At 43.5% G+C, this 23,701-nt stretch overlaps 1 protein-coding gene across 3 annotated transcripts in view; it reads right to left on the bottom strand.

Annotated features, from left to right (window-relative positions):
- Positions 1 to 1,246: 1,246 nt before the first annotated feature.
- LOC108932970 (zinc finger protein 112) overlaps positions 1,247 to 23,701 on the bottom strand; it is a 42,682-nt gene continuing 20,227 nt past the window's right edge. For all 3 annotated transcript variants that reach the window (XM_018749708.1, XM_018749707.1, XM_018749710.1), the window contains 2 exons: positions 6,037 to 6,330; positions 1,247 to 2,760 (listed from right to left, as the gene is read on the bottom strand). In XM_018749708.1, coding sequence (XP_018605224.1) covers positions 2,276 to 2,760; positions 6,037 to 6,330 — 779 coding nt within the window. In that variant the 3' untranslated portion in view covers positions 1,247 to 2,275. The remainder of the gene's footprint in view (positions 2,761 to 6,036; positions 6,331 to 23,701) is intronic.

Raw genomic sequence — 23,701 nt, 5'->3', positions numbered from 1 at the left:
TTCAGGTGTTCATTAACCGAAATTTCAGTCTTGCTACAAACGACATCCATTCTTCATCTCTTTGGATGTGAGGCAAACAGTCATTTTAAAGACTCAGTATTATCTGGACCATTAAGACCAAAGATCTGAATTTATTTTCAGTTGCGACAAATATTTTAAGGATGTAATATGATACATGATAGTGGTTTGTTGAGGTTATTTAAATTTTATGATAATATATTTACAATTGATATAGTGAGTGAGAAAACATGCACTCTGTAAAGGAATATGTTAGAGAAAGTATACAAAATGAAATTTACTTAATACACAAAAAATCTGTGTAAAGTTTTTAGCAAATTTGTTGGCACACTACACTGGCACACCACACTTTCACTGATGCAAAGGCAATGTACAAGAAACAATTGTTATATTACGCAATAGTTGCATTAAGCAAGTATCAGCATAGCTGCAAGCAACAGATGCAGGAGCCAAATATACATATATTTCACACAGTGTATATACAGTACATCTGAAATGAATATTTTGTACATAATATAGCATGTATGTGATATATAACATGCTTTCATAACATATGTAAATGCCTTGGAAAGGTTTGTATATTTGCAAAATGCAAGTTTCTTATAAACAGATCGCTAAATGTTATAAAGAGATGATTTATTCAAAATTTTTTTTTGACATGAAAAACCAATTTACGCAATTTCACAATAAATGTGGAAAATATGGATTGTACATGAAATCAAACTTAGTATCATGTTTATATGTTACAATTTGTTCCTCACTCAATTTAAATTGAATATTGTTGGTCCCATTCATCACTTCACTTAAAAGCCCTACTAAGCGGCCACTTTGTGTGGATTACAAAGTAACAACCTCTATGACTGCTACTCTTGATTTTTTCCAGTTAAAGAGGGGAAATTAATGTGAGATATCAGCAAGAAAGATAACATGCCATTCAGATTTTTCTGGTTAAAGGAGGATGAGTAACATGTCAGGTGTCAACGAATAATATGATTTTGCAATAATGAAAATAAGGCTGGCTTTACTCTTGTAATACTGTTGTATTACCTCTGGTCCTGCTGTATTAAAATGTTTTACAAAAACAAGAACAAGTATTATTGGGTTGTGGGGGGGCGCGGTGGCACAGTGAGCTTGAGCGGGTCCTGCTCTCTGGTGGGGCTGGGTTTCAAGTCCTGCTTGGGGTGCTTTGTGATGGACTGACATCCCATCCTGGGTGTTTCCCCTCCAGCCTTGCACCCTCTGTTGCCGGGTTAGGCTCCGGCCCCGGCTTGCCGCAACCCCACTTGGGATAAATGGCTGCAGCCAGTGTGTGGTGTTGGGGGGGAGGGCATAGCCCCTAATTGTTCAAAAGAAATGTGAGCATTGTTTCTCTAACCATTTCACTTCTAACTGTTGAGATATAAATAGGTTTTGAATGGTTTTTGCTCAAGAATATTTTTTTCCAGATCTGAAGCACACAGGAGACACAATTCTATTAAAATAGTTAAAAAAAGAATGAATATTCGTTATAATCAATATACAATTGTTTAATTCCAGAATATGTCTGACAGTCTTATAGATTGTAGTAGTCAAGGTTTGATTTCCTTATCACAGCTCCCATGTCCTGTGGTAACAGGTAGAGCACCAAACTACAAAACATGCTGCCACTGACATCTGGTTATATCATCTTTTCTTGCAAGTTCTAGCAGTGACTGACAATTTTATCTTAATTAAATCAACACTTTCATTTACACCTTGACCCTCTCCAAGACAAGCGAAAGAAAAATGACTGACCAACAAGCTAAATTACTTTTAAGTTACCCGTTACACTTTTAGGCATAAAATGGGTTTGTGTGAATAACATGGGACATTCAATATTCAGCTATAAAGAAATTAAAGATTTGTTTTAGTTCACAGAGGAAAGCAATTTATGACAAAGTATTAAAATCACTTTATGCTTTGTCAATTTATGTTTTTCATGCTCGTATTTACACTACTTTTTCAATATGAGTACGTGTGCAGAATGGAATATGGAAAAAATTACTCTATTTAGCTGTCTTGTATTAGCGAATTTATATATTTCAGTAACTGAATCATTGTTCTTCCTGTAGCCAAGGCTTCGTCTTAACTTGCACTTAAGTACCTCGCACATGTGAGAGAGGTGTTACCAGTGATTCAAACTCCAAACTAAGACAATTCTTCATTTTAGTGAACTAACCAGAGTGATGCAAAGAAAGTACATATATGACATAGAGGTGAATATGCCAGCAACAAATTTTCACGTTTGCTTAGCTGTGTGAGCTTGAAGATGTGTCTGAAGACGTTCTGGCTGGGAGAAGCGCTTTCCACACAGTGAGCAACACACTACCGAACTTCCATGTGTCTGCTGATGAACCTTCATCATGGGCTGCTGGTTGAATTTTCTCCCACAGTGTTTGCAGGAGTAGCTCTTCTTCTCCACAGACCCTCTGAGCTCCACATTCTCAAGTACTCCTTCTTCCTTTTTCCCAAGGGGTGAAGAATGATTTTTGGTAGGTAACTCCCCATCTCCCAAGAACTCTTGAGTTACTGATGTATCTGCCAGTGTTGGAAAGGTTTGAAGGCTAATGTCACTGTTGGAGCACAGCAGTTCACTGAGTCCTTGTGATGGCAGTGTTAGGAGTCTGTGGAGCATGGATTGGGATTTGAGCTGGACATCATCACCAGGGGAATGGTGGCTATGCTCTGTAGCAGTAGATGGGTGCACAGGCATGGTGGAGCTCCCTTTAAAACAGACCAGGCAGAATAAAATGTTCTTTTGGAAAACACTTTGGAAGAAAAGGCATACAGACAAAACTACTGAAGTCAAAAAGTGACTTGTTTAAACCAATGCTAGATTTACTGTAAGATAAAACGTTAAAGAATAAAACAGCTGGAATATAAAAAAAAGTAGAGAACTTCTTGTTGACTAAAGACAGAAATGATACAATAGCTTTATCATAAATCACATATATGTATACTGTAGGTGGTTGGCAAGTTCAGCCAGTGCCTGCTGTGTGGTGGGGCTGGGGTTCAAGCCCTGCTTGGGTTGCCTTGTGAAGGACTGGCTTCCCGTCCTGGGTGTGTCCCTTCGGCCTTGCGCCCTATGTTGCTGGGTTAGGCTCCGGCTCGCCGCGACCCCGCTTGGGACAAGCGGTTATTGAAGATGGATGGATGGATAGATAAATCACACACACGTATATACAGTGTGTATATATGTGTGTGTGTGTGTGTGTGTGTGTGTGTGTATATATATATACACACACACACACACACACACACACACACACACACACACATAGACACACCCTGAGTGTAAGAGTATCTATCCGAATTATTTTAAAAACGACCCATGCTACAATAATTGTCATACTTAGTTGATGTGAAGAAAATGTATTCTTTCTATACTTTCTAGGAGAACACTAGACAAGGCATGGGATTATTATTTCCCTAGTATCAAAAACTAATATTAATGCACAGTACCAGTTAAATTTTTTGGAAGCAGTTTCAAGAGATGTAAGGATATAGGAGACTTATGGATTCTTTTGCTTTGACTGTTCTGTCTAGTTCATCTCATACAAGTATTATCCACTTGTACCTAAACTGATACTGTAGATCTATAGTGTGTATGATAAAAAATAAATTCACAGGTTTATAAAATTAAAAATTATATAAATTGAGCCTGAGACATGGTGCAACAAGTAGTGCAGTAGCTAATCACAAACTTGTAGCCCAAAAAATGTCAGTTCCAGCCTTCCTCCTGAAAGTGTAGCAACATATCAAAAAAGAGAAAACCTGAAAAAAATACCACAGTATGAAACAAGACACTTATAACAAGAACTGTTTTATCATGATTAACAAAGTGAATAGTCCCTCATAGTTTTGGGTAAATAAATAAAGACAAATGCTTGATAGGGTGTGGTAGAGTAGAAAGGTAAAAGAAGAGTGAGAGGGACTGGCAAAGCCCAAAATCTCACCTACTTTTTAAGATAATTTTCTCATAATACAGAATGTTATAAATTAATGTCAGAAAGACATTTCATGTGACATAAGTGGTAAATCATCTATAATGTGAACATAGTAATTGGGACAATGATTTATCGCTAAGGGGGGCGCAGTGAGTTGGACGGGGTCCTGCTCTCCGGTGGGTCTGAGGTTCAAGTCCTGCTTGGGGTGACTTGCGACGGACTGGCGTCCCGTCCTGGGTGTGTCCCCTCCCCCTCCAGCCTTACGCCCTGAGGTGCCGGCTTAGGCTCTGACTCCTCGCGACCCTGTATGGGACGAACGGTTCAGACAATGTGTGTGTGTGTGTGTGTGTGTGGACCTGGATCTGTTAATTGAGCGCAGGTGTTGCCGCTCCGCTACTTCCCGGGGGCGTGACAAGCAGTTCAGAAAGTGTGTGCGTGTGTGATTTATCGCTAAAGGGTCTTCATTCTTACAAGTTCGTTCTTAGTGAGGTAAACTCAGATTTATTTTTGATGGCATTTATTATAATTTAACATTAGTGAATACAAAATAAATATTTCTCAGATCTGAATTTCAGGGATTCCTGTTTACAGTTGCTTTGATACTTCTATCCCATTTGGTATGGAAAAAATACAGTGCTCCTATGAGAGAAAACTGCATGCACTAGTATTCTTACATTGATTCATTTAGCAAATTCTTTTCTGTAAAGTGACTGGCAATGAACACTATCTAGTGTTCAGCCCACACCTTATTCACCCTTCCTGCTACTGCCATCAAACCTCTGCAACTGATACAGAATGCTGCTGCCCAGCTTGTGTTTGACTTGCTGAGGTGTTACATATATTGTATCTCCTCTACTCATTTCTCTGCACTGGCTTCCTTTTGCTGGCTGGATCAAATTTAAGATGCTGGTTATGGCCTACCCAACCAGACTGCTTTGCTCTTCCACATCTGCCCACTTGGTGGTCCTATGCACGATAGGTAAAGCACTAAGATTCTTGATTCTGGCTCTGTTGTAGTGGAACAACCTCCCTCTCTCACTCAGAACTGCTGAATCTCTGTCCACATTTAAAAAGGCTCTTAAAACTCCTCTTCCAGACTCACTTCACCCATGATCTCTTAAGTTCATGTAAGGTGTAAATGTTCATGCACTATAACTTTAAGATCATACCCGGATAAACCTTTAAACAACTACCTGTAATGTAACATAAATGATTATATATCTCAAAAAAATATTACTAGGAAGGTGATTTGGAATTGTGGATATTTGGGTAAAGTTTTATGCAGCTACTTGTGCGATGACCATTGGTTCATCTGGTGGAAAGAAGCTAACTGTACTTAAAAATCACACGTCTCTATTTAAGTGTCACTTTCTGTTAATATAACGTACACATTGTATTTTCTATGAGATGTACGTTGCTTTGGAGAAAAGTGTCTGCTAAATGAATAAATATAAATGTACAATGCTAGATACACTATTTACAATGGGTCACTCATCCATACACCAGTGAAACAGACATTCTCTCTTTACTTACACACACACTACGGGTGACTTTTTAGAGTCACAAATCTGTGTGAACAGCATGTCTTTGGACTGTGGGAGAAAACACAGACTGAGTGGGCATTGAACCCATGTCCTCTAGCACCATCCAGACGCTGAGACAGCAATGTTACTCGCTTATGTTGTATTTTAAAGATACTACTGATAGTTTGCAATCAGTAAAGATGCCATATTTAAAGATGTATAATTTTATAACATGGCATGCACAGAAAACATTGCTGAAAATGCTGTAAAATTTATACAAATGCCTGTGAGGTATAACTAAGGACATTATACTGGAACTGGTAATTATTACTATTCAAACAAGAAAGCATGTTATAATAATGACTCAAGTCTAATGTCTGTTATTTGTTGAAAAATAATGTGACAGGACTGCATAACACACTAAGTACTAAATAGGACATCAGCTAATTGCTGAAAACACATACTGAAGATAATGACTACAGCCTAAACAATAAAATGGTTTCATCCTAAAAGACCTACCAATTACTCACCTGTGGTGCTGATGACCAAAGTTCCCTGGGAGTTGGCTGACACAGATTCCTCTACTGTCTGGTCTAACTGCAGCCATGGTGACTGACCCACATCCTTCTCACCTGATGTGGTCTCTTGCTCGATGATGGAATGAGAGTCCGGGTCCTCGTGAACAAAACAGTCTGGGTTGGGAATCTTTGGAGGAGTCTCTTTGATCTGCCACAGGTCACTGCACCATTTTTGGTCAAAGACTTTGTCCAGAATAGGGACCCAGTTTTGAGCCACAGAGAGAACAGAGTGCTTCCCAGTCACTTCTTGGAGTTGGGCAACAAGACATATCATGAACAAAAAAAAAAAAAGGCATAAAGACAAAAAAACTGCATTAGTTTATTTCTTTAGTGGAATAGGGACACTCCTTAGCTGAAGCAGTAACAGCACATTACCATCATTTTGCTCAGATAGTGGCTGTTTAGGGGTAGACACTGCCATAGCTATTAACTCAGATGGGAGCCACACTTACCTTTTACTTTAACGTTAATCTGTAAAATACTGCAATAGACTAGTGTCTCATCCAGGGTTTAACTCCTTCAACCTTGCACCCAGTTATTCTGGATAGGTATGGGACTGCTGCAACTCTGACCAGGAAAAGCAGTTAATGAAAGTGAGTGAGTTATTTGTAAAATAAAACTGCATCTAATTAAAAGCACAAATTTAATTCCAAGGAGCGTCACAATGAAATTTACAATGAACTAAAAACAAACAGCGGCCATGTGTGGGGAAAAGGTGGTTATATGGATGGGACAGAGCCCAAGGGTAGAAAGTTTTCCACACCAAAACAAGCTCACCAAAAACAAGATATGGGATAGGGTGCCTTTTCAGGCATAATAGAAATATGCCACAACCACAACAGGCACAAAACTTTCAAAAGCAACAGTAAAATGGTCACACAAAAACCCTGACATTCTGCAGAAGTACCCTCATGCTCCCTCTGTACACCCTTTCTCGAAAGTTTCTCTATTCTGTCAGATCAGCTGCCTAAGTGTCCTAGTTGCTGGGTCCAAAACAACCAGGATCATCCAGGCCACAAATGAAACCCAAATTCCAAAGTTATTTATTGTGTTGTTTCACTCCCCTGGATTGAAGATTTGGCAGTTTCTTTGAAATGGGGAAACTTGAGGCGACTGCTGCTACTGAGACATGGGTTTGCACTCTGTCCTCAAGCAGTATCTGCTTTAGGAAATGTGGCTGGCAACTGGCCTAGTAGAATTTAATGTCTTCTAGTAGCTGCGCTTTTTTTCTTTTTTAAATCTTCACATGGTGGCTCATCGTGACTTGAAGATTGTCCTTGGTGATTTCAACGCACAGCTGGGCGGTGATCGAGTCTATTGTTGGTCCTTTTGTATCATCGGAACGTCTGAGTGACAACGGCGAGCGGCTGATCTCGTTCTGCGACCATAACGACCTTTGTATTGGTAACACCTTCTTTCAACATCATCTTATTCACAAGAAGACGTGGCGTGTGCCGGACGGCGTCACCTTTAATGAGATCGATCACATCTGCATCAGTCGACGATGGCGGACATCTCTCTGCGATGCGCGGGTCTACAGGGCGGCGGATGTTGGTTCTGATAATAATCTAGTCTGGGTGAAATTCAAGCTTAAACTCGAACGCCAAAGACAAGTCGTGGTCAAGCGTCTGTTTGCCTTAGAAAAGCTTAAAGACAAGAAACCACCAAAGGGTTTGCACTTGACCTCCGAAATCGGTTTGAGACCCTTGCTGATATTGCCGACATCGAAGACAGTTAGACGATGATGAAAACCATCATCCGGAGTTGTGCAGATGAGAAGATTGGGCGCCGACAGGGAAAGATTATAGAACGATGGATCCAAGACAGGACATGGCAACTGATCGATGAAAGACGAAGAGCGAAACAGCATAGGGATCAGGCTGACGCTAGGAATGAACAAGCACTCGCGACCATACTATACGCCGACCTCGACCGTCGAGTCAAACGATCATGTCGTCGAGACAAGAAAGACTGGCTCCTACGAAAGGGGGCGGAGGCCTAGGACGCGGCGGATCGCGGCGACTCCAGAACGCTTCACTGAATCGTTACTGAGCTCACGAAATCGCGGAGCTATTCGAACATCCCAATTAAACATGGAAAGCTTCTCCTGACCAAAGCTGAACAGGACAAAAGGTGGATGGAACATTTTCGAGACATCCTCAACCAGCCTGACCCACCTGACATGTACGATTTCACCGTAGAAGAGGCGCATAACGACCTAAATGTCAACATGGGAGATATTTTGATCGAAGAGACGAAGATGGCCATCAAAGGGCTCTGGAACAATAAGGCGGCTGGACTTGATGAGATCAACCCAGAGCTCCTGAAAGCAGGTGGTCAGCCCATGGCCGTGCAGCTGATCTGCCTATTCAACATCTGCTGGCGCCAGGGGAAAGTCCCAGAGGATTGGAGAAAAGGCGTCATCGTTTGGCTCCCCAAGAAAGGCAATGTCACCGACTGTGCAAATTGGCGAGGCATCACGCTCCTTTCGGTTCCATGGAAGGCTTTCTGTGCTGTTCTTTTACATCGTCTGCGCCGCGCCATCGACCGACGGCTGCGAAAAGAGCAGGCAGGTTTCCGTAATGACCGCTCCTGCTGCAAACAGATCTTCACCCTACGAAATATCATCGAGCAATGTGTCGAATATCGCCACCCAATTTATATCAACTTTATCGACTTCAAAAAGGCATTCGACAGTATCCATCGAGACTTGTTGTGGGCGATCCTCCAGGTCTATGGCGTCCCAGAAGCCTGTGTCACCATCTTTAAGGATCTGTATCTAAACTCCTCATGCTGCGTAAGGACCGATGCAGGGCACACAGCTTTTTTCGAGATCACTACCGGCGTCCGCCAGGACTGTATCCTTTCACTGATCCTCTTTCTCATTGCCATTGATTTCATCATGAAAAAGGCAACTGCGTATGTTGGAAGCAGGCATCCCTTGGACGGATCAAGATCGCTTGACAGATCTAGATTTTGCAGACGACGTGGCCCTGCTTGCTGAAGACGAAACCCAGCTCCAAAACACAACCGAGAGACTCAGCCACGAAGCCAGTAAGATCGGCCTGTGTATCAGCTCAGAAAAATCAAAGATCATGAAGACCGGACCTGTAGGAGTGCCAGCCAACATCACCGTTGACGCGACACGACTGGAGACAGTGGAGAAATTCACCTACTTGGGGAGCATTGTTTGTCATGATGGTGACGCCGAGACTGATGTCCGGTGCCGGATCGGGAAAGCTTCGGCTGTGTTCCATCACCTCCAGCACATCTGGACGTCAGCTTCAATCTCCCTCAAGATTAAGTTATGACTATATGCTTCCATTGTCGTCGCGACCGCAATCTACGCATGCGAAACTTGGAAGCTAACGGCGAACACTGTTCGCAGGATAAACGCATTCCACCAACGATGTCTCCGGCGGATTCTCAAGATCCGGTACATCAACCGCATTACAACGAAGAAGTCTTGCGCCGGGGAAATTCCAGCAGCCTTCAAGTTACAATCACGCAACGACAACTCAGGCTAGCCGGGCATATTTTACGAATGCAACGAGATCGCATTCTCTGGGTGGCAACCGGGGGCCAGGCGTGGCCGGGGCCGTCGCCACACCACCTGGCGTCGAACTTTCATCAACGATCTTAAGTTCGCTGGTGTATCCTGGAACGAAGCTGAAGCGCTGGCAGAGGACCGGCAGCGGTGGAGAGACTTCGTCGCCCGATGTGCCCAACAGCATGGGAGGATCTGAGACTAAGACATGGTGGCTGGAGCACCTGGAAATGGCATGCCTGGATTATGGTGATATCAGGAGGCCATCATAATAGAAATGTATCTTTCTATACAGCACTGACCACAGGTGACACTGGATGTCTGGCAGGCCACCTGGCACATAGCATGAACCTAGGGCAGCAGTGACAATATCTGGGAGACCACCTGGCATGTTTCAGAGACTTAGCTCCTTAGTCAATCCTCACTTGTTCAATTTCTGATAATTTCCTGGGTCTGTCTCCTTCTCCTACTTCTCCAGAGATGCAGACTACTATGCTAAAAGAGTAAGATAATAAAAGTGGGGAAAAAGTTTCCCATTCTTGGGTCTTCTCTAGGCACTCAAGAATAGGGCCCAGCTCTGAGTTTGATGTGTCCTGTCTAACAGCTAAAGGCTAGCCAGGGCTTGTAGCACTTCCATCTCCCATAGGTCCTCCTTGTTGTCTGCAGTCTGTTCTCATGGGCTGTCTCTCCCAGAAATGGCTGCCCTGGGAACTCTGGGCAGTAGTTTGCCTTATTTTTGGGACACCTTCCGGTGTTTCATTTCGTTAGGACCCATCTGCTCTAGATTGCCAACCTGGCCTGGGTTACTCACCACCTGCAGGATGGCACAGTTTAGCTCTGGGCCCTTCCTAAACCTTCTTGACCTTTGAGAACCTTAGCCCCCTTGCTGGGTTGATAGACTACCTGCACAGACAGCCAGCTTCCTTATGGGGATGGATTGTGACAGCATCACTTCTGCCAGACCTTCTTGGGTATCTGGCACCAGTTCTGATGGAGACAGATGAGTTTTCTAAGCCAGTTTTACTTCACTTCTGTTGCTGGGGTTAGGCTGCAGATGGCCCGGGAAACAAGAAACAACAAGAGGAATCTTAGTATTCTTAGTTAGGACCTGACAAAATAACTAGCGCCAGTATGAGCTACGAACTAGTGCCAGTATAACTAAGGCCAGTATGAGTCATGAAATCTAGGAACTTGTCTCAGCATGTCACAGCCTTTCAGACAAGTGGGACCCAAAACAACCAAACTCCCCAATATGGGGATTATACTGAGCTCCCTCCCTTGCCAGAGTTATGCCTACCACTCAGGTATTTCTTGCAGAACACAAGGCAGTACCACATCTTAATAATGCATACGCCTTGACTTAATCCAACATACCTACTGCTCTTGCTCTTAAAGTGTCCAGGGTTTTGGGCCACTACATGTGGCACAGAACTGTGATGCATCCAAACCTCTTGTAATATCAGCACATTAGCACACCCAACTATGACAGCATCTCTTGTTTCTCCTACCTTTAATAAGTCATACATCTTGTATCCCGATCCTCAAATATCTTTCAGACCTGAGGTTTGCCAGGGAAGTTTTCCCCACAAAATGGATAAAAAAAATGACCATAATTCGTTTTGATGTGTCGTGTTTTGCTGGTGGGGGAGCGGTGGCGCAGTGGGTTGGACCGGGTCCTGCTCTCTGGTGGGTCTGGGGTTCGCGTCCCGCTTGGGGTGCCTTACGACGGACTGGCGTCCCGTCCTGGGTGTGTCCCCTCCCCCTCCGGCCTTACGCCCTGTGTTGCCGGGTAGGCTCCGGTTCCCCGCGACCCCGTATGGGACAAGCGGTTCTGAAAATGTGTGTGTTTTGCTGGTGTATTCGTTATATACACACACACACACACACACACACACACATCGCCTGAACCGCTTATCCTATTCGGGGTTGTGGGGAGCCGGAGTCTAACCTGGCAACACAGGGCGTAAGGCTGGTGGGGGAGGGGACACACCCAGGACGGGACGCCAGTCCGTCGTAAGGCACCCCAAGCGGGACGCGAACCCCAGACCCACTGGAGAGCAGGACCCGGTCCAACCCACTGCACCACCGTTCCCCCATATTCATTACACGGGAACAGGAATAAAGACACGATGGATTACGGCTTCTCTTCCATTTTACTGAACTACGTGGAAGCAACAATTCTGGTTCATTTTGTACATATCCCTGGCCAACCAAATTCTAACCCACGTTACTATTAAGAGTGGCCTATTAACAGTTATCTCTGAGTTTATACAACACTCAATATACAACAATATGCTAATCATAAAAATTCTTTGTCTCGTTCCTTACCACCCAACAGATGACTGATGCAAAGTTGCAACACTCCTTTACAAACAAATAGTTCATAACTTTTGATATACCTATCCATCCACCCATTTTCAATAACTGCTTGTCCTGAGCAGTGTCACGGTGAATTGGAGCCTACCCCTGAAGGCTGAGGGGAGGTACACCTGAATAAGACACCAGTCTGCTGCAGTGTAGCCACATGCACGCACAGTCACTCACCCATTGACATGGGAAGGGCAAATTAGAGTCACCAATCCACATGAACTATATGTCTTTGGACTGGGGGAGGAAACCGGAGTACCTGGAGAAAGTCTATGCAAACTACACACAGACTCAGCGGGGACTGAATCGAAGTGCTCTCACACCATCCAAGCGCTATGAAGCAGCTGTGACACCATGTCTCCTACATTAAATACATGTAAGTGTCTTTGTATTTTGACAAACTGCTGAAATTGATATTGTTTTTGTTTACATAATTAGCTTACATTCAAAGTTTGATAAAATGTGATCCACTAACCTGTTGATATAATCAATATATAATATCTTTGTGACACCACCCAAATGTTACGTAAACTTTTATGTAAATTACTCAAGTTTTGGCCAGAAGTCCTTTGTTTTTCATTTTGTATAGTGACACAGACTTTGACAAATATGTTAGCTTCCATCTACATTGATCATTGCATTCCATTTACATTTTTGATTTGCTAATTGTACAGCAAATATTTTAAAATAAAATTGATTTTGTAATGAAAATTTCCATGTAATCCAGGGTTCTCCTTACGTCACTAACATTTCCCTAGTGTAGACATGGTTCATTATCTCAGTTTTTAAAATAATTTTTGCTAAACCCAAGTACTGCAAAAAGACTGAGATGTTTGCTTGTACTATCAAAAAAATTCTTGATCACATTCTATTGAATTATTTTTCTTACATAAAATTGCTTTGTTTTCTTGAAGTGCTTTGTTTTGGACTGCTTTTAGTCAGAAACCTATATTCTCATTGATTATATATTATTCGGAGTTTGTGTGCAGGTACAGTTTACATGTATTATTGCATTCAGAGAATTATCTTGCTTTTCTTTTTCATATAGACCATTGAAATGGATGTAAAATATACTGCCAATGACCTGGAGATGGTGGAAGAGCATGCCATTCTAGTCTACTCATAATCAGAAATTTCTAATACTGAGGACCTAGATTATGGACCAGGTTCCAGTGTAAAAAGGAACTACATTTTTCTGATTGATGTCAACTCAGATGATCCTTGTGAGAAGGAAAGTGATTCAGTCAGAGTGAATGAGCCACACTGGCATGTCCTGGGAAGAGCTGCTTCAGGCACAAGATAAAATACTGAAGTATAGCATCTCGAGAAGTCACCAATTTCCTGTGTCTGATTTTACCATGTCACCCAAAAAGATGAGACTTATTTATCCCTGGAAATATCATTGATGAGGTGAAGTACACAAACATAGAGGGACATATAGTATAAATACTACAGAGAGGAGTAAACAGTTGAAAAACCCCAATGAATTTTCTGTACTCAGGATTAATAGTTCCTGTGTGCACTAAGAACTGATTAAGCACAAACCTGTCGATCTTTGCTCTCTTATTACAGACCTCAATGTGCATTACATTTGCATTGGAGGATTGCTGCTGCAGTTCATTGTATTCACACACACACACACACACACACACACACACACACACACACACATTTTCAGAACCGCTTGTCCCATACAGGGTCACGGGGAACCGGAACCTACCCGGCAACACAGGGCGTAAGGCCGGAGGGGGAGGGGACACACCCAGGACGGGACGCCAGTCCATCACAAGGCACCCCAAGCGGGACTCGAACCCCAGACCCACCGGAGAGCAGGACTGCGGTCCAACCCACTGTGCCACCGCACCCCTGTACCTCATTGTATTCATGTAAGTTTATTTCTTTGCTACTGCTATATCCCAGCACACATTTCCCTTGTATAATTCTGCACATGGGTCTATCTGTTTTTTTTTTTTTTTTTTTTTTTTGCAGTTGTGTCAGTGTGCCAAAATCCAATAGTGCCACATACCCTGGAGTGTGTTGCTCAGGCGTTTATAATAATTGTACTGCCCCTTTGTTTTTGTTCTAATCATGGCATAGTTTGGGTTTTAGCTCTCAACTGATGGAAATTACTCAGGTTCCAATTACAGCAGATGATGCATAGCAGCAGCATCATGGTGAGAAGACTCTGGGTCAAAGACATGGAAGTCTACCTGCAGGAGTCCCCCAAGGGAGGCTATTGTGGGACATGTGCCATCCACATTGTGATCTGCAAGGAATCATGCACCTTATGTTTGACAAAATTGTCTGTGGCAACTGAACTAAGCGATTTCACTGTCATCCAAGCACCAAATGCTCCTGCGGCAACAACAACCTGGCATATCCTGATCTATCAAGCCCTCCACTCCATTTCAAAATCATGGCCGCATCTGTTCCATGTCCGATGTGATCCACAGCTACCACAGTCGTCCCTGCAACGGACCCCAGGTTGCCCACACCCCACCGGTATGATGGCTACCAGGAGAAATGCCAGGGATTTATTCTGTGATGCAAGTTAGTTTTCGCCAACATGCTGCATATGCACAACACATATGAAAGCAGGGTGACCTATTTGGTTTCCCTGCTGACCAGACCCATGCTTGAATGGGCAACGGCCATTTGGAAAAGGCGCACGCCCACCACCTACGAGCACTTCAAGAAGCAGTTTGAGGTGGTCTCCGACCACCGGTTCTCCAGCAGAACGGCCAGAGACTACCTAATGAAGATACAGTAGGGCAACTGGTTTGTAGTAGCATACTCTCTGGAATTTCGCACGCTAGTTGAAGAGAGTAATTGGAGCCCTGCGGCCCACCTGGCAAGCTTCCGCAATGGATTGAATCCTGAAATCCAAGCCAAGCTCACCTACCAGGAGGAAGGTTGGACCTTCGATCAGTTAGTCAAAACCACCATCCTGATCGACAACCTGGCCCGGGAACGAACGCAACATTGCTGGCAGGTCCTGTCCATGTCTGGATCCTTTTTCAAGCCCCTGGAACCCATGCAAATTGGGTGTGGACGGTTGACCGGAGAGGAGAGGCAGCGCTGGCTTCGAGTAAAGCTATACTTGTATGGCAGCAGCCCAGAACACTTCCGCGCCACCTGTCCTGTTCGACCACCCCCAGAGACCCTCACCCAGAATGAAAGGTGAGTGACCTCCCCCAGCCTGCCACACAGCTGTTGGTGCCCATAACTTGGTCCTGGGGCGGGGGGAACTCAGGTTTCTGTACAGGTGTTTGTGGACCCCGGGTCTTCTAGCAGTTTCATTGATATAGCCTTCGCTAAGGCCCAGGCCATCACCACTCGAGGTTGTGATGTAACTTTAAGAGTCAGTGAGTTCAATGGGCAACCGCCGAGATCAGGGGTTGTGGAGTCAAGAACAGAGCCTCTGAGGCTGCAAGCCAGGACCTGCCATAAGGAGAACTTCTTTCACCTCTATGGCCTGCCAGAGGACACAGTGTCTGATCAGGGGTCCCAAATCACATTTCAGGTTTGGAAGTCATTCTGGCGCAAGTTGGGGGGTATGAGTCAGCCTTACCTTGGAATATTATCCCAAGGCAAATGGCCAGGTCGAAAAGCCGGCTCCTCAGGAGCTACTGTTGTCGGAAACACTTGTGGACATACTCCGCCCAGGGCAGGAAACGTGACTACAACTTCCTGTCACAGTCATCTACTGGACTGTCCCCCTTTCAATGCATCCTAGGCTACTAAACTCCCCTGTTTCTATGGCACCCAGGTCCTAGCAACGTGCCTGCCATTGACACATGGTTCCAGGGCAGTGAAGAGGTAGGGAGTACACTGCAGGAGCATCTCTGTCAGAACACCCACCAATACAAACATGAGGACCAACATCGTTGCACTCTTTTACATCAGATTGACCCATGCCTGTCCCTGACCATGAGTTTTGCCAGAACCCTTGTGCTTTGAAAAATAAAAGATCCTGTGACTGGGTCCACACAGCCCAGTGTCCTGCCTGCTCTGTTTGACACTGTGACCTTCTCTGGAAACTGTGGTTCTCTTGTCCTCTTTGTCACTCTGCTGCATTTCAATTTTGCCTTATTCTTTGGAAACAAAGTCAACTTCACACAGACAACTTTTTGGCATCTGTCTTAATCAGGCCGGATCTTCCTGTGAAGTCACTGTCAGCATTTAAACCCCTGTCAGAAACTGAAATCTGACTTCTTGCTGTCACAAAGAGCCACTACCTGCTGACTCCATCTGATCCCTTTACTTCACTTAAAGGACATTTCCTTCAGCACCACGATAACCAGCTGCTTGCTGTCCTCTGATTGCTGTCTCCTTCCTCCCTTTTCTATCAAAAAAAAAATCTGAAATGGGAATCTGTCATTCTAGATAGATGATATAGATGGCAAGATCTGTCATTCTAGGTACCAGTCTAGATTTAAAGTTCGACATTCTGCCGAGATAGTTCTCCCTCCAGTATCACATGCTCTCAAGTCGGCTAGAGTGGCCTCCCTTTCCTCAGTCCTCATTCGTCTCAACCACCAGATTTTAATATCCTGTCTTGGACAGCTGGGCCAGAAAGGAATTGCAGTGAAATGGTCTGAGTCCTGCCTGTCATCCAGATCATACCAAGCGGTCTGCTGGAGCTCATCCACTCAGCCTCTCTCAACTAGTTTTCAACAGTGCTCTGTACTGGGCCCACTACTCTTCTCAGTCTATACCTATTCCCTTGGTATGTCAACAATACTCGCCCAGAGCTAGACATTGCCTCTAATATCACTGCCTGGATCAGTACCTACAGCTCAACTTCTCCAAAACAGATCTTCCACCTCCAGTCAAGAACTCACTATCAAAGTGGACAACTCACTCATTTCACCCATATCATTAGCTAAAAGCCTGGGTGAAATGATTGACTTACGTGTGTTGTTCTTTCAACCTACCAAAGACAGAGCCCAGTCCTATAGATACATTGTCACCATCCACAGGGTCTGCCCTTCTCACAACAAACTTTATGCAACTCATGGTCCAAGCTATGGTGACACCCCAGTGACACTTATCAGACTCCGCCATCAAACCTCTCCAGTTTACATAGAATGTTGCTACTTGAGTCGTTATCAACAGCTGCCTGGATTAAATTAAAGACTCTGGTTATGGTTTACAAAACCCTCAATGGATCTGCTGTGTGCTCTTAACATGTTTGCAATTTCTATTACACACCATTCAGCAATAAAACAGATCAACATTGTAAATAACACTGCGACATCTGTCTGGATGCTCACTGTCATAAAAAACCCACACAAACATTTCAGAATAAAGACTACATGAGCATCTGGCTGTCTCTTTTGATATTACCATCAAAGTTATTTAACCACATGCATCTAGATTGTGGTAAATTGCATTGATTGAGTTATGATGAAGTACTGTGAAAAGTGTAACCAGGGATGAAGGGCACATACATGCCCTTACCAGATACAGTTCTATGCAAAAGTTTGGGCACCCCTGACCAAATTACATATTTTGTTCATTTTTAAGTGAAAAGTAGTAAACAACTGCTGCAGGAAACCGTGTGTTTAAAAAAATGCAATTGTTAATGCAGTTATTTCACACACACACTGAAACCGCTTGTCCCAAGTGGGGTCGCGGCAAATGACAGACTAACCCGGCAACATACGGCACAAGGCTGGAGGAGGAGAGGACACACCCAGGACGGGATGCCAGTCAGTCGCAAGGCACCCCAAGCAGGACTCGAACCCCAGACCCACCAGAAAGCAGGACTCCACCAAACATGCTGCGCCACTGCACCCCCTCTGTTATTATTTCATGAAGTTTAAAACATAACAAAAAAAAGGAATTGCACCATGTACGCACACTAGTAAGCCAGTATTTTGTAAAAATCCCTTTTGGCACATATCAGTTTGTGACCGTGTTTTGTATCCAGCTAAGAGTCTTTCGATTTTTCTTGTGGGGATTTTTGCCCCGTCTTTCGTGCAGATTACTTGTAATTCCAAGATATTCTTGGATCATCTTGCATACGCCTCATGTTTAAGATCTACCCCCAGATTTTCAATGATGTTTAAGTCAGGGCACTATGAGGGCCATTCCAAAACCTGCAGCTTGCTTTTCTTCACATAGGTCATGGTGGCTTTTGAGGTATGTTTATGATAAGTGTGTTGTAGCAGCCATCCCATTTTCAGCTTCAGCTTCAACTTCTTCACTAACTTTTTTACATTGGCATACAAAAGTTCTTGATATTTAGTGGAATCCATTTCACCTCTACTCATACAATGCTTCCTGTGCCTTTGGCTGCCACATAACCACAAAGCATAGAGGTTTAACAGTTGGCACGGTGATTTCCCTCCCCCCAGTTGCTCCTTTTCGCCAAGAAATCTTTGTTTATTGTGGCCAAAGTATCTCACCTTATCTGAGACAGTACAATTTTCACTCAATCAGTCCACAACAGTTCTTTTCAAAAGGCTTCTGGCTTGCGTAGATACTGTTTTGCATATCCCATACTCTATGTTGTCTTTTTGGGGTGAGCTTGCACTTCCTCCTGACTCTTCCAAGCAGATCATGTTTGTGCAAGCAACACTGCATGTGGAACGATGCACCATGACTGCCGTGTCAGCAAAGCCTTCCTGCAGGTCCTTTGCAGTCATATGAGGATTTGCCTTTGCTTATCTGGGTAGCATACGAGCAGTCCTCTCAGAAAGTTTCCTTGACTTCCACAGTTTCCCTAAACTGTAATTTCTTGATGACATTACAGACAGTGGAAATTGCAAGCATTCTGCAATCTTTTTATAGACTTCCTCTGCCTTTTAGACATCAGTTAGCTTCATTATCAGCCTCTCATTCAGTTGCTTAGTGAAGCCCAGAACTGTAAAGTGACAGCCAAAAGTGTGGCATGTGAGGGAATTTATGAAGCCCTGCAATTGTCAACAGGTGACAACTCCTAATATTAAGACACAATTAAGGCATAATTCGGTAATTAGGTTCAGGGGCTTTGCTAAAAGTCTTTATCACTGGATAAGTGGAAGGTTGTCCAAACTTTTGCACATGCCATAATTACTGTTTTCTTTGTTCTATGTTTTAAAGTTCAAGAAATAAAAAGTTACGTTGCAATAACATTTGCAAATATGTATTTCTTTAAGAGGGGGGGTGCGGTCCTGCTCTCCGGTGGGTCTGGGGTTCAAGTCCCGCTTGGGGTGCCTTGCGGCGGACTGGCGTCCCGTCCTGGGTGTGTCCCCTTCCTCCTCCGGCCTTACGCCCTGTGTTGCCGGGTAGGCTCCGGTTCCCCGTGACCGCGTAAGGGACAAGCGGTTCTGAAGATGTGTGTGTGTGTGTGTATTTCTTTAACACACTGTTTCCAGCAGCAATTGTTTACTATTTTTCATTTGGAAAATTAGCTAAATATTTAATATGGCTAGGGGTGCCCAAACCTCTCCATTAAACTTGTAGCAACTGGATATAACTGCATAAAATCCAGAGCAAAATTTTGTCAGAAAAAGCCAAGCAAGAGGAAATGACTGAGAATTGTGCTTTACTCTACCTGTATGTTGTTGTGCTGTCAATTACAAAAAAAAAAAAAAGGAAAAAAATTAAACGGTATTACACCCCAAAACAGCACAAACTGTTGTAGTAATAAATCACACTGGGATGGATTGCAGTGGAATCCAGATGCAGAATTTATTTTAAGAAAGAGTGGTGAAATATGGTCTGTGGTTTGAACAAGGACTGTGGTGGCTAATGTGTCCTGGATGCAGTTCAGTGGACAGAGATGGACAAAAAGAAAGTAGGGAACCTGGCTGGATGTGTAGACCCTTCTCATGGGGTGGGCTAGATCACAGTTGAGGCAAAGCAGTGGTAAAAACCAGGGATGTCAATGATAATCAAGCAGAACTATGGCCAAGGATGTGGGATGGAGCAAGGTTAAAGACCTGATTGTTGCCGGTATGAATCGGGATCAAAGTCACGGACATAGTGTATAAAACAATAAGGTAAAAGCTGGAGTCAGAGATACTGTCGTGATTAAGGTTGTTCTGAAGGCATGTTTTCTCTAATGAGATTCCACAGCTTCACTGTGGTGGCGTGATGCTTTTATGTTTCTCTTTAGTGTGGTTCAGATAATGTGGGTTGGCTTAGGGCAGTGTCCACAGGGGTGTGAGAGTTGTGTGTGTGACAGTGACTTTCAACAGCAGTATAGGTCTGGGGTATGAGAATAAAAAGAAAGTGCATCTTCCACATTTTTGAAAGACAATGGAAAATTATAATTACACTGGTCCCCATCCTCCACCTAAGGCCTATAGCATGTAAACCATAATGGAGTGGTATGACATTGTTTGTAGTGGCGTGTTTGATTTCAGAAAAGAGATTGCTAAGTATAGTAAAAACTGTCATTTTGAGAGAGGGCTGCCTTAAATTCACATTAGAGATTACCAGACAGCTGTGGTTTAAAGTGTCTCAGTCATGCACACATTTTTTTGTCTAAAGACACCATTCCTCTCACCACACCAAATAATTTCATAAAAAGAAATGCAGAAAGTGGTTGTATTCATAAAGTGGTTGGAATATCTAGCCAGCTATGTCAAACTTAACATACAACATGTGCTGGATAGTAAGGGTGAAAATACAGCATTTCCCCAACATACGTCCAAGTTCCATTCTGACTGACCGACTGACTGGATCTTGAAATGGATGCAAGTCGGATATATGTTAACATGGCACGTAGAAGTTGTATACCTGTACAATATTCTTTTATCCTACTCAATTTCTATCATGATTATCTTGTGTTTAATTAACCAGCTTCATTAATTGATATTATATGATCCTGTAGTTTTTTTTTTTTTGTACTTTTTAAGATTCTTGTCATGACCATGCCTGCACCTCAACTAGCAGCACCTGGCTCTGATTAAGCACTTGGCTTTAATTGGAGCACTCGGCTAGAAAAGATACCTCTCGCCCCCTTCCAGTTGTGAAATTTCACTTGAGACAACCGCCCCCTTTGCATTCTCAAACTTATGTTGCTTTTCCTAGCCCCGCTCCACGTCTCTTTGATAATGACCTCCCGCCTTGACCCTCAACCACGACTTCAGATCCTCGCCTCTGGTCAGTTCACTGATAACCCAACCATTTGTCCACCCCTGACCACAAGAACACATCTAATTTTTGGTTCTGAATAAACGACCTTGCACTTGGGTACAGCCTCCTCCATGTCCTGCGTTCACCGTGACAATTCTTTAGTTCATATTTCATCATTTTTATTTTTTACATAATGCAAGTTCTATCATGATTTCCTCATTTTTGGAATTGACATTCTTTTTAAAATCACTCTATGATGAAGAGGTATTGTTGGGTTGGTGGGTGTGTTGGAGAAGGTAGCTAAGCTTCTTGGTCTGGGGTCATGGAGATGTTTGTTGACTATGCTGGATGTTCAGCTTCATGTTGGTTGGACTGGGTCTTTGTGTACAGCCGTTGATAAATACGCATGGGGTAACCACCTCCTTGATGGTTATCAGTCTGGTTTCAAAGTTGGTTACTCCACTGAGACCGCCCTTCTAGTGGTATCTGATGCTCTCCCAAGCTGCTAGAGCTGCCTCCCTCTCCTCGGTCCTCATTCTCCTCGATCTGTCTGCAGCATTCGACACTGTAAATCACCGGATTCTACTCTCCTCTTTTAACCAGCTTGGGATGAAAGGTGCGGCACTCAGATGGTTTGAGTCCTACCTCTCTGACAGATCCTATCAAGTGGTCTGGCGGAGCTCTCATTCTTCTCCTCTGCCTCTCTCAACCGGTGCTTCGCAGGGCTCGGTATTGGGTCCTCTTCTTTTCTCCATCTACACCTCGGTCCAGTCATAGCCTCCCATGGATTCAAATACCACTGCTATGCCGATGATACCCAGCTCTTCCTCTCCTTTCCACCTGGTGCGTCAGACATCTCCGCACGCATTGCTGCCTGCCTGTTGGACATCTCTTCATGGATGTATGATCACCACCTCCAACTCAACCTCTCCAAAACAGAGATTCATTACCTCCCAACTGGCCTGTCCTCCTGTCATGACCTCTCAATCAAACTGGACAACTCATTCATTTCGCCTAGCTCCTTCGCTAAGAGTCTAGAAGTAACGATTGATGCGGGTCTGTCATTCTCTCAACATATCGAAGCCACAATCCGGTCCTGCAGATACATCCTGCATAATATTCGTAGGATCCGTCCCAACCTCACTACTGACTCCGCCCAACTACTTGTCCAGGCCATGTGACTTCCCCTCTGGACTACTGCAACTCTCTTCTGTGTGGCCTTCCTGCTAATGCCATCAAACCTCTGTAGCTTATACAGAATGCTGCTGCACAAGTTGTGTTTGATTTGCCGAAGCGCTCCCATGTATCTCCTCTATTCACTTCTCTGCACTGGCTTCTGATAGCTGCCCAAATCAAATTCAAAACCCTGGTTACTGTGTACAAATGCATCAATAGAACTGCTCCCAGCAGTTTACAAGACTTAATCAACCGGTACACCCCAGCCACGCCCCTTCACTCGTCTGCTTCTGCTCGCTTGGTGGTCCCGCGCACGAAAGGCAAAGCGTGGAGGTTCTCAGTTCTGGGTCCATTGTGGTGGAATGACCTTCCCCTGTCACTCAGAACTGCGGAAACTCTGTCTATTTTCAAGAAGGGTCTGAAAACTCACCTTTTCCAGATCCACTTTGCCCAAGATCTCTCCAGCTCATTTACAGTGTAACTGTTCACGTATCGTAACTCCATAAGCATCCCCAGATACAACCTTATTCAGCCATTACTCCGGCATTGTACTTGCTCATTTGTATATCTAATAATATCAAAAAAAAAAAAAAAAAAGAGAAGAAATTGGTGGGAGGGTATCGGGATTTGTCTATCCTGTGTCTTATGCACCTGCTCGAACGATGAACCTCGGTGTAGCAAGTGGTAGGGAACAAACTAGGTTTGCTTGAGACTTTTATGTTTGTAGCTATGTCTCCTCCTCTTAATGTAATGCATAAATTGTACTTTTGCTGAGATGTACGTCGCTTTGGACAAAAACGCCTGCTAAATGAATAAATGTAAATGTAAATATAAATGTATAACATCTTGTCCTGTGTTTCTTGAATGAATGTATTAAAAAAAAATTCATTGGTTTATTTTTTCCCTTCTTATCTTAGTCTTTTTACGATTTCAGCAAACACAGTACAGTAGTATATTTATCATTCTTTAGTTTCTATTTTATTCAATTATTGTATGATTAAAAACAGATCTTTAGCAACATAGGGCAATCTTTCAGCTGTAAAATTGGTATTGTGTAGCCAAAGTTTAACATCAGTATCGTCAATGTTTGTGAAATCCACTGGTGTGGGCTTGTACATGGGGCAGTGATCCAGCAAATGTTTTCCAGTTTGTTGTTGCTGACAGGTCAATGAACACAGTGTCGCTTTTTAGGCCTTTCTGAAAGTTCTCCTCAGTGTTTTCAGTTAGTATCAGGACTTGGTCAGTTATACATCTTCCCGGTTGGACACCAACTTGTTCATCTGGCAGCTGTGGGTCGACTATTGGTTGGATGTGGTTAAGACTAATATCTGAAGTAGTTTGTATGCAATGCACAGCAGGCTGACAGGTCGGTAGCTACTAGTTTCTTCTGGTGGTTTATTCGGTTTAAGGATTCCAAGCACTTTTGCATATCACCATATTTTTAGAATTTTGTTT

The sequence above is a fragment of the Scleropages formosus genome, chromosome 5 (genome assembly GCF_900964775.1).
Source record: "Scleropages formosus chromosome 5, fSclFor1.1, whole genome shotgun sequence".
In the NCBI taxonomy this organism is placed as follows: domain Eukaryota; kingdom Metazoa; phylum Chordata; class Actinopteri; order Osteoglossiformes; family Osteoglossidae; genus Scleropages; species Scleropages formosus.
This window is presented reverse-complemented; position numbering and strand designations above follow the sequence as displayed.